Consider the following 12,224-nt stretch of genomic DNA (forward strand, 5'->3'; position numbering starts at 1 on the left):
TATATTTCACTTTTCAATGGTGCTGAAGTAGCTGTATGATAATGTATCACCAATAACTTTTTAGTTAGCAAAACTTCATAGGATCACTTATAACACTTTTTCAACAGAATTAAAATTCTTCCTAGGTATGAGTTATAAAAAATATTATTTCTGTTCACTTTTAAATGGGTACTTATGTGAATTTAAGTATTTTAAAAGCATTATTTCATGTAGCCTCAATTCATTTTGAAATCATTTAGGTGAACTATTATGGTTTGGATATGAATGATCCCAAAAAGCTCATGTGTTGAAAGTGTGATCCCCAATGCAGCAAAATTCAGAAGTGGAGTTTTGGGGGAATGGTTGGATCATGAAGCCTCTACCATTATCAGTGGATTTATCCATTTGAAGGATTAATAATTTGAAACTACAGGGAGGTGGTGGAAATTGTAGGCAGGTGGAGCATGGAAATAAGTAGGTTCCTAGGCACATGCCTTTAAGGAATGTATCTTGTCCCTGGCCCTTTCCTCTCTACCTCTGTTTCTGCTTCTAGCTGTCTTGAGTTGAGCAGCTTTCCTCTGCTGCACCCTTCTGCCATAATATTGTGCCTCACCTCAGGCCCAAAGCAATAGAGCCTGTCAATTCTGATCTGAAACCGTGAGTCAAAAGAAATCTTTCCTCGGGTCTGGGTCTGAGTTTTAGGCTGGAATAAAAATGAATAGTCTAGTGGTAGAGTGCGCGAGGCCCTGGGTTCAATCCTCAACACCACATAAAACTAAATAAACAAAATGAAGGTATTGTGTCTAACAAAAAAAAAAATATATATATATATTAAAAAAAAGAAATCTTTCCTCCTTTTAATTGTTTGTGTCAGGTATTTCAGTATAGCAATGAAAAGCTGACTAACACACTGAGACTGTTATTATAGACTCATAATAAACATTTATTAGGAAAAGTATGGGGTTTTTTCTTGTTAAGAAAGTTTTATCTTATAAATTTTTTCAGTTGGGTTTGTAATGGTTAATGTGCACAATGGTATTTTGTTCTCTTTGAATTAGTTTGAATTCTTCTTTTGGTCAAAGAATAAGGCATTTAACATTTTCTAAGCATGCATCTACTGCATTCAATTCTTTTACCTACAAGTTCCTCTGTAAGTTATTTCCATGCAGATTCTTAATTTGCCCATCACATTATATTAGATAAAACAGGAGTTGTCTCTATCTGTGAATACAGCTGTAAAACCAAAGGACCTTACTGTTGTATATTTTTGTTTTGCCTCACGTCAGGTATGACATAGTTAGGTCTATATCATTTCAGAACAAGGTGTAACAGCAAATAATGATCAGAATAGAATTATATAGAAAATAATTCTTGTTCAGTTCATTATTTAAGATTTTATAACCAATTTCCAAGTTAGCAATTTGAAATTATTTTCAATAACAATTTTAAAATTTTTCAATAATCTTTGCTCAACTTACAATTTTGTAACCTATAACAAGCTATAAAGATCAATTCTAGACTAAAGAAATTCTTCTTTCTCTTAATTCTAGTAGAATAATGTTTCCTCTTCATTATGTAACATAAATTTCCTTTGGTTTTTCCATGTAGAATCAATAAGAATCTATAATTCATAAGAATGCAAAAGTAACACATGACAGTCACAAATTCAGATATGATATCCAATAATATACCTCACGAGGTGATTCAGATATGCACAATCTAATAAATAAAATTAGTGGTTGCCCAATACAACACATGATATAGAAAATGAATAAAAATTTGAGAAGGTTTACAAGAAAAGGATGAGTAATAAAAGCAAAGGCAACAAACATTTCTATGTCAAGATGAGCAAGATGCTATTTACAGAATCCCTTCTTACTTCTCCTAAACCAAAAACCTCTTTACTGTAATCACTCAATAAACTACAATGGATGAACATTAAGGGTCTGATGCAGAGAAAGCAAATTCACAGTCTAGGTTGTCCTTTAACATGTAGGCTCAATCTAGGGCACCAAAAAAGTGGTTAAGTGGCCCCCTGTGGTGGTCAGATGTGGGAAGGCACTGCAAACTGTTAATTTTCTAGCTTTTATGTTTGTCTAAGACCCTTAACATTTTTTCTAATATTGTTGCTCCTGGGACATTTTCTTCAGTTTGGCCCCTGTGGCCCCCTTAGCATACACATTTTGCATTTATATATGAAAGACAGCTGAATTGATTCAGAAACATAACACTGGAAAGAAGAAGAAAAAAGGTAGGGTTGGCCTTGAGCACATCCCATAATATGAAGCATAGATATGAAAGTCTCTTTAAACAACAATAACAAAAAAAATTCTACATGCTAAGAGTTTAAATATCTAACATCAAAGATAAAAGACAACATAATGTGGAAAGGGGAGAGTAACTGAGATACAAAGCCTAAGCTATGCTTTGTTCACAAAATTTCTAAGACCTTTTGAACAAGTATAATTATCTGTGTCCAGCTATTTCCTTGTAAATGGATATCCTTGGACCATTTTCCAGTCCCACACACCTTTTAAAACTACCAGTAAAATTTCACAAATGGCTTTGACTATTTTGTTTTGTGCCCCTTCTGTAGTTATTGAACACACAGCAAATGGACACTGGGTAATGTCACTGTTAGAAAACATCTAACATCAATAAAATAAGCAATAAAATCTTAGGGTTTGGTTTAACAGATGCAATGTTTATCTACCTTCATTACATAAATTATACTCTCAAGAATGTGTCCTATGCAAAATACAAATATGTCAATTTCAGCCCAAGGGGCATTTTTCTCTAGGTTTATAACCCCTTGAAAATAGAGGTTTCATCTAGAAAACCTAACAGATCCTCAGCTGCTTTCAACATTATAATATATTCATAAGGCAAGTATTCACTGGCAAACATATAACAAATTAAATGGCACGAGGGTGGGGTCCAAATCCATAACAATGAGAAATGGACCAAACCAACCATGAGACACATGTAGAAATTAGAGAAGAAAAGGAGTATGTAAAATAAACAACATTAGAAGCAAAAACATTATAGGTAGTTTTTCAGCCAGTGCTAAAGAAAATGGTGAACCAGTGCATGTACATGTGTGCATTTGTATGCTGTCTAAGATTAGCATTAAAAGTAAAACTGCAAAACGACCTCATTAAGAATTTACTGTAAGGGTCATAGTATGTTCTAAGGGGTCATAGTAAGAAAGAAAAATATCTTGTAAAAAAAATCAAAACATCACCTACCGTCATAGTAGACAATCGCTCCTACCAGTTTGTCCTTCTGAAGCATGGGGAAATGCTCAAGGGCTCTTGATTTGCTGAGGACATAACTGCTCTTCAGGCAATTACTTCCTGCAACCAGATCGTACAGCTTGATTCCTACCCAGTAGTAAGGTAACTGCCACCATCTACAGCATAAATAGGGAAAACGGTTTCTTTAAAAACAGAGTATAATGTAACAGAATGCCACCTTAAATTACAAGAAACTTTTCTCCTTTTTTTTTGAGTTCTTGTCACACTAAGCTGCTAAAGCTGGCCTCAAACTTGCAATCTTCCTGACTTGGCCTCCAGTGTCACTGGGATTATAGACAAGCAACACTGCACCTGGCTAAGAGACTTTTCATATAAGAAAAACAAAGCATACCTACAAAAGGGACAGGAGCCCTATGTAACTATTTTTGACAACAATCTAGCTGAAGTATATAAGTAAATGAATCAGTGAGATTTCAAATGAATCTTCTCTAAGAATCTTATTCTGGCTATATATTACACCTCTCTGAGGAACATTAAAAATAAATACAAATGCCTGGCCCTCACATATCCAGAGACTGATGTAAATAGAGTAGGGTAGGGCCAGGCGACTATAACATGCACCCAGCAAAGAGAATCACTGATCTAAGAAATTCTCAGAAATCTAGAGCAAAAGATGGCCAAAACTGTAATATCTATTTCAAGCCCTCACTACATTAATGCAGCTAAATGAGCAGCACTATCCACTTTTTTTCATATTACTGAGCCTGAATACACAAACTTAGGCAACATCACAGATAGTTTCCACAACATTAGGAAACTGGATTTTCTAATTTATAACCTGATATTTCCTAGCAAAATTTCAGTTTTTGCTAGCTCAGACATTTAAAATGACCTCAAATAGTTGAGTTTTGAGTTGGTATGTTGTAGATTCAGATTTTGCAACACAGTACCATTTGGGTCTGTATTTTACACCCTGCACATGACTCACTAATATTCCTTAGCACAGATGTAGTTTCTCATATACATACTCCCAGGAAATGGAATAAGATACTGCTAATTATAAAAACAGAACACAACCTCCATTGCTTTCAAGGTCTGGTCTGTAGAGATAAGTCTGCAGAGTATTTAGGAAAACCCACATTTTAAATACACCTAAGAAAATGTTTGAAAGGGACTCAAGATTAGGACTACTTAAAACCACATTAAGTAACACACATGGAGGGATTATTTCCATTAAAACTGTGTTGTTCTATTGACCTCAGACATGCAATAATATACAGGTGATACCAAAAGGCTTACTTGTAAATTGGAAGCATTATAGGTAATGGAGCTGATAAATGGGGAGCAATTTCTAGTAGGTTGGCACGCTCATGAAGGGCTTCTTTTACCATCCTATACTGAAAATCAAAACAGAGAAAATTAGTTTGGCAGTAACAGATCATAATATTTTCAAATGGCAAATAGACACCCTGCCAACTGATTGATACACAGAAACCTTCTACCTCTGAGCGAGGATAGCTCCCTCCTAATCAAATTTCTAATAATACATCATGCTGTCAACCTCAAAGATTTTTTAGAAACCTTAACTGTATTTGCATAGGAGAAAAACATGCTGTCAGAGTTCCCAGGTGTAAGATATTTTCCTGACTTGAGTTACAAGATTATTGTAACCATTTATCTTGCATTCTCTGTATTGTCCCCCTTTCTCAGTTCCCCATAATATTTTCTCCAGGTTAGATAACAGATTGTTCAAATTCATGCTAAAAGTTTCCTTCTTGCCTTCACTAAATCCAGCAAAGATGCTATGCAGCAGTTGCACAGTACTTTACAGGTAGATTATTAAAAAAAGCTTTTAACTTAACTCCTGTGATTATCATTATGCCTCTCTAAAGAGCTAGCATTACTATTATAATACTAATTTCACAAATACAAAGATTAAGGTTCATAGATATTCAGCAAATAATGCAGAACACATCATCAGTTAGCTGACTCTATATCCATGCTGGGTTTTTTTTTTTCTTTCTTTCTTTCTTTTTTGCATTCATCATATGCTGAAGAGAAACATAGGAAAAAGGGACAGATTCAAAACTAACTTGTCAAGGAAAAAAGGGGGACAGATTCAAAACTTGACAATGTCAAGTCAGTGCTTCTGTGTTTTTCATGTACGAAAAGCAGATAGGGAGTGCAGCTGATTTTTTTTCTTTTTTTTTACCCCTCTGGGAAATGTCATCTTCCACACTGCCTTGGCAGTTTTCAAATGGTGGCAGACTGGACACAATAAAGTGTGACATAGGAAAAGCATGACTCAGATCATCTTTTCCTTAAGAATATGTCAGTGACAATATAAGCGTATGATTGCAGTTGCAGTTAAGAGGATCAATTTGGCACTCCCTCTGCATTACAACACAGCTCCCCTGAAACAGCTTGCAAAGGAGCAATTTGGTGGCCACTGGCAAAAACCCAATCACAATTGTTAAAAGGCAACACATCCAAAAGTGATTTTGTAAATCTGCTACTTTGACATGCTTCTGAAGAAAAAGCCCTTGATTACCCATAAATATAATACTACAGGAAAGAACTGACACACCTCTCCTGAAAGATATTATGGCAGCACACACTAAATAGGTGTTTCCAATAGGAAGAAATGTTAAAAGCCATTAAAAAAAAAAAAAAGTCTGATTTAATTGGGTAGAAAAAGCATAGTCGCAATTTTTGTTTAACAACCAGCATACACAATTACCTGCTCAATATCCAACTTCATGATGGCCTTCTGAAGATATCTCACCCCACCATGGATCAATTTAGTGCTTCTGCTGCTGGTCCCTGATGAGAAATCATCTCTTTCTACAAGGGCTGTTTTTAGTCCTGTGTAACCAGAAAACCAAATTAACTTCTTAAATTACACAATTTGTATGTAATTCATTAAAGGCACTTCTCCAGGGTAGAGACAATCACAAGAAAAATTAGTCTGAACATGGATAAATTTGTATTCAAAGTGCAGTGCACTGTCTATATTATAATTAAGAGATTTTAGGCTCTTCCTGGGGGAAAAGTCAAGCCAGTACTAGAAGCATATTAAACTGTGAATGAATCACAGCTAGAAAATATTACAGTACAATTTCATGGCAGCAACACGCTCTGGTACATTTAGGGGGTCAAAGGAGAGCTTGCACCCTTCTTTATCCACATAGAGAAACTGCATGTTATAGCAAAGCCTTCTGGAACATACCTATCCTCCCTACAAGAGCCAAGACATCTTCCAGCTCCTTATCTCTGATCTACTCTAATACATCACCAATAAACCTGAGACTTCTGGTGTGTGCTTACTCCTACTTGAAAATGTGTCTGGGGTGTTTTTACGTGTTATAGTGGGTATAGAAAGGGGAAAGATATCAACAGGATGAAACAAGAGAATAAGTTCTAATATTGAGAGTTTATGGTCTAAAACATTTGAACATGATAATATTTTAGAGTTATAAGAAAATACCATCCAGGACAAATGAACACCATGTATCTATAAAGAAAATATTCTCTATGAGCTGAGGTTGAGCAAAAATGGGTAAATTCTAGAAGTCAGTCTGCCCCTTTATTTGAGGGTGCTCTTAGGGGAAAATATATATATGTTTTATTTTACAACAGAAACAAATATGCCTCTTCAGGATTGTAGAGGACCAGCAGTTCTACAAATGTTACAAATCTAGAGATGAAAACCAAACTTCACAAGACCCAGAGTCTACACCATCCCCAAGCAGGGAGGAACTTCCATGGGCAGGCACAATCTTAGGGGTGACAGAATGTCATGGAATCCAATTACAATGAGAATATGCAACTGGAGCAGTCTAGGCTCACAACGCTTGAACAGGAGAACCTGTGCATGTATTCAATGCAGAGCCATTTATTACAATGAATACCAAAGGGTCGTTTTTATAACTTTTAGCAGTTTAAATATCGTGCCCAAATGTCATCATAAAATCAGGGCAATTCCCTTGACTTCAAAGGACAAAATATTTGAAAAGTGTGGAGAAAAAAAGTAGAGAATTTTGATTCAAGGTCAAAAACTGCTACAGCCCTAACTAACTAGTAAAATAACACAGAAATTATAAGTATCATGGACCCAAGGCACTCTTTTTAATCATGCATGCCAAAGAAAGTTCTGTAGCATTCTGACCTATTAAACAATAGCAATGCACAGTAAATTTAGAATTTCATACTGGATACATTTGAGACACAAAAAAAGCAAGTTAGGACATATTTCATAAACTATATTGGAACCATATTGGAAGTGTTGATGCTAGATATGAATTAGGCATGGACCAGACTGTTGAGTAATTCCCAGCTAAAACAGAGGCAAGCAAACAAAGAGCCCCAGAGTTTTATAAGGGTCACATTAAAAAACACAGAAGACTCTCCTCTTACTCCAGTTTAGAAGTTGAATTCAGGACATAAATCCAAAATAGTCAGAATTACATTTGCAAATCTCTTAAGAAAGCACTGTCTCAGTAAGCTATATCACCTTTACTTAGTAAGTCCAACCCAGAGAGTTCTTCTTTCATCACTAAAATAGACCATTTTTTCTTCACTTGAAGATCAGACGAGGGAGTTGACTTTCAAATGGCATTTAGGAGCCAGATTACTTAAAATATTTAAAGATTGTGATTCTTTAAACCCTAGAATCACAATCACAGCTTCAAGATGCCCATACTAGAGAGGCAGAGAAGTGAAACTGAGAGGAAAAACAGCATCCATCCAATCACAACAACTTCACCTGGGTCTGCATAAAGATGTCCAAGAGCCTGCTGAGACTCCTTAGATAGTCCCCAGGCATCCAACTTCCCCCACTTAGTATGTAACCGATTGCTCTTGAATGTGGGCTAGACCTAGAACCTTTTTTCTAAAGAGCAGAACCTAGCAACCATGAGGGCAAGTTACTTTGGTGATTCAGTTACAAAAAACTGGGACACATTCTCTCGTGGTACCTCTCTCTCTTGCCCTCCCATTTGCTCTGGTGAAGCAAGCCTCATGCTGTGAGTCCAAAAACCAAAGAAAGGCCATACACAACAGGTCATGAGTAACAAAAGCCATTGGGAAGGGAACCCTCCCACACCTTCCCATAGGAGTCACAAGGAAGCACTGCAACCTGAGAGAGTCACAGAACCTGAAGACTCAGCTAAGGCTCACTCACATTTCCTGACCCTCTGAAACAAAGTGATACTGTTGTTTTAAGCCACTAAATTTGGGGCATAGTTTATGGATGACAAAATTACTTGTGTTAAGAATAATTGCAGCCAAGTTGGGAGTTTTCAACAGTCTCTGGGGATGGGTCTTCAGAAAAGTCTCAGTCTACAGAGTGGTTTTCAAGATGGGTAGAGCACAAGAAAGGAGTTATCATTGGCAAAGACCAGTTTAAGAAAAGGTAGTCAATGCTTGAAATGACCCAGCTTATTCAAGGACTGCTTATCACTCAAAGGCTGAGAGCTGGGTACAAGGGGACAATGTGAAGGAGATCAGTGTAAGAACTGACAAAGATCACAAATTTGACAAAGAATTAACAAATTCATCTACTTTGGAACATTTGAATCCTGTCCTATAGGCTATTGGTTCTCACAAGTAAGTAATTTCTGGATCTCTTCAAAAGGGAAATTTCTCTGAGAATGTGGCTCCAGGTTCTGGGTCATTTTTAGAAAGAAATACTTCATTAGAAAGTACAAGATTTGGCATCATTGTCACCCAACCATGAATATCAGTACTGTATTCAGTTATAGGGTATCCATTCTGAGGAACTAGAGTATGCTTGTTAATTATTTTTATTATAAAAAATGAATTAAATTTAATTGTTTTCTAGAATTTCTCAGCTATTGTTTTGAGAAATGCTATTATGTTGCATGTCAAGGGAACCACTAAAGTGTTTTAAGATGAGAAGTCTGATTGATGTTCCAGAAAGATTTTTCTGACTGGGTGGGTAGTAGGTGCAACTAGAGAAGGACTCCAGAGGGCTCAGTTCTCCTTGAGAGGACCAGGGCACACAGAAAGAGCAGAGCAGTGAGGATCCAGCCTCCCAAAGCGAAAGATGGTGCTGGAGGGTTATAAGAAGAGAGAATTTTATGGGCTGAGTTGTCAGGGTAGATTTTTTTTTTTTCTTTCCCAAACTGATTCAGTGTGAGGCAGAGAACTACTTCAAGAATTAGCAAGCCATCTCAGGAGGATATTTCAAGAAATATAAGTGAGAGCTAACACTTTCAAGCTCTCCAAACTGCTTTTTCCAGTACTGGACATTTTAGAAGTTATTCACATGTATTTGTGTGAGAAGCCCTAGTGAATACCAACAAAAATTAAAATGAGCCCCTCAGTCAAACTGGACTGGTTTTGTTGTTGTTGTTTTGTACCATTATTTCCATGATTTCTGGGGAGAAATTAGACTATTCCTTTCAGGATAAAACCAAAAATGTCTCCAAAATTACAACTCAATGGATATACTAAAGTTACTAAACCTAAGTAACCTAAAAGTTACTAAACATTTCTCTATAAAACTATTATAAAAAAAACCTAAAACAACCATAAAGCTATTTTTAAAAACTCTATAAAAGGAAAAGAGTTAAAATTTTTCAACTGCTACTGTATGTCAAATGTTCTGAGTTTCTTATTTTTGTTGGATGAGAATGTGGGAATCAGGAAGGTGGAAGGTAACACAGATTCAAGACATTACTAGAAGTTATAACAGCTTCTCATAACTTTTTTCCTTTACTGATTAACCAACTGCAGGAAAAACAACAAAATTTCTAAAAGTCTTTTGATGTTCTAGTGTGGCTTTGTTATCTAATGTGTTCTTTTCTATTTCCTCAAGAATTAATGATCTAAATTTAAAAGCTTGGTTTTATACTTTAAGTATAAGGTGAGGAAATTATTTTATCCTCTCAAACTAAGTAGTATTTTTTAATGAAATTCAATGCTCATAATTTTGTGTTCCTAGGTAAAATAATTAAGTTTAAAGAACATGAAAAATAAAGTATCCAGGATTCAAGTCACTGTTCATTACTATGGATCTGAAGAGTCTCAGCAAGATTGTCCTTCAGGGAAGAGTAAGTTCCCCTTACCCAGGCAGGGAAGGCTGGGCTCTCTGTGCATTTAAGGTAATTTGCTACTATTTCAAGATTTAATGAGAGGCTGAGGACATAGATCAGTGTTAGAGTACTTGCCTAGCATGCTCAAGGGCCTAGTGTCCATCCCCAGCACCACTAACAAAACAAAAAATTAAATAAAAAATATTTTATTAGTAATACTTTGTGGGTTCCTTCTTCCCTCCCCCCTTTCCATTCTTTCTTTTATGTACTTTTTGTTAGCAATTACTTTCTATGGATAGCAATAAGGTACATTGACCTTATTATAGATGACCGATAAACCAGACCATTTGACAGTGATATTATTATTTTATTTTTTATTATTGATTACTTTTGATAAGAAGTCTCAGGAATTTCATAACAGTGATAAAATAATTTCTGGAGTAAAATTACTCTGAAATCTTAGGAGGGATAACAAGGTCAGTTACAGAGAAAGAATAAGATCAACTTGCAATCTCCCTTTCACTTATCTTCATCCTACATTCTTGCAAGATGGACTGGTATTTTCTGGACAGGGCAAGGAGTCTGGGCTGAGCACAGCTCTGGTTCAGCAAAGCTTTGTCTTTTCTGAGCTGATTGAGAGTGCCCTGCTACTTCCACCTAAACCCATTCGTGTTCAAGACAGTTGAGTGAATACAGAGGGATAATTACAATCTAAGGGGAGAAATGGTACGACATTTAACTTTCACAACATGGAATAGAACAGACGTACATTTTAATACCTTTTACTGATTATCTTATTATGCATGAAAACATGCTCAATATAATAAATGCAAAGAAGCAAAGAGAACAAAATAAAACTCTCCTGTAATTACACTACTCAGAGATAACCACAGTTGACATTTGGGTGTTTAAATGTTCACATTTTCTATGCATGTATATAATCACATATGTACATTTTTATAAAAATAGGATCATATACCATATTTAAGGTTTTTTAATTTAACACTGTTTATTGTAAACATTTATCCATGTCAATAAATATTTTTCTAGAATATTATTTTTAAAGCATGATGATATTATATTAAATGTTTACACTGATTTATTTATTCAATTCCTTATTTATGAATACTTATTTTCTTTTTTCATTATTACAGCCAGTACTTCAAGATTGTATTTTCATTTAAAATCCCTGTATAATTATTTCATTAGGATAAAATTTCAGAAATGTCATTATAAAGATGTTTTTAAATAGAAAGGCAAGAAGAAGAATCACTATGGAGTAACTGTCAAAGGCACCAAGGTAATAACACACAAATCAGAAAACTTAAGATACTTTGTACGTTAGAACCATAAGCATAGGTATTAAATTCACAGCTCCATGAAGAAAAACTGATATCGTTTAAAGAAAGGTTAGATAATCTTTCTTTAGAAAAGCTTTGGGCACTTAACTTTGGATTTAAGACAGCCACTGCCATTAATAAGAAAAAGGGACTAACCCAAAGGCTGAACATTTTATATGAAGGATCAATTTCTTTAAAAAATAATGCCACTGTACAGCTGCAAAGTCATTCTGGATTTGACTGGGATCCTGTGCTTTGCCTGGCATTTCCTGACAGTGAATGTGAGCATTTTATAGAAGCACAAATATACTCAATTGTTACTTTAATATCTATTTTTGTGTTTATATTAGGAAATGGATAAACTATCAATAAAAGATACTATGTTAAGTTAAATTATGTCATTAACATACTCTGTGTTCCTTAAATGCACATGTGATTTTAAAGTCACAAAACTGTATTAAGTTATAAAATTGTAATAATACTGTTCAGGAAAAAGAAAGTCTCTGGTGCTGTGGTTTCTCCTTTTACATTCTTCTTGTTAAAATAGCCAATGTTCAAAACAAGAATATCTCAACGACACAGGAGAAGAG

General features: G+C 35.2%; 1 protein-coding gene across 8 annotated transcripts in view; it reads right to left on the reverse strand.

The window, feature by feature from the left end:
* The window catches only part of Gpd2 (glycerol-3-phosphate dehydrogenase 2), a 195,388-nt gene that overhangs the window by 130,336 nt on the left and 52,828 nt on the right, over positions 1-12,224 (reverse strand). For all 8 annotated transcript variants that reach the window (XM_058573514.1, XM_046426900.2, XM_058573513.1 and 5 more), the window contains 3 exons: positions 5,977-6,101; positions 4,536-4,633; positions 3,228-3,391 (listed from right to left, as the gene is read on the reverse strand). In XM_058573514.1, the coding sequence (XP_058429497.1) occupies positions 3,228-3,391; positions 4,536-4,633; positions 5,977-6,101 (387 nt within the window). The remainder of the gene's footprint in view (positions 1-3,227; positions 3,392-4,535; positions 4,634-5,976; positions 6,102-12,224) is intronic.

This window comes from Marmota monax, unplaced genomic scaffold, assembly GCF_021218885.2.
Source record: "Marmota monax isolate L192 unplaced genomic scaffold, Marmota_monax_Labrador192_F-V1.1 WCK01_AAM20220418_F8-fsc00048, whole genome shotgun sequence".
NCBI lineage: Eukaryota > Metazoa > Chordata > Mammalia > Rodentia > Sciuridae > Marmota > Marmota monax.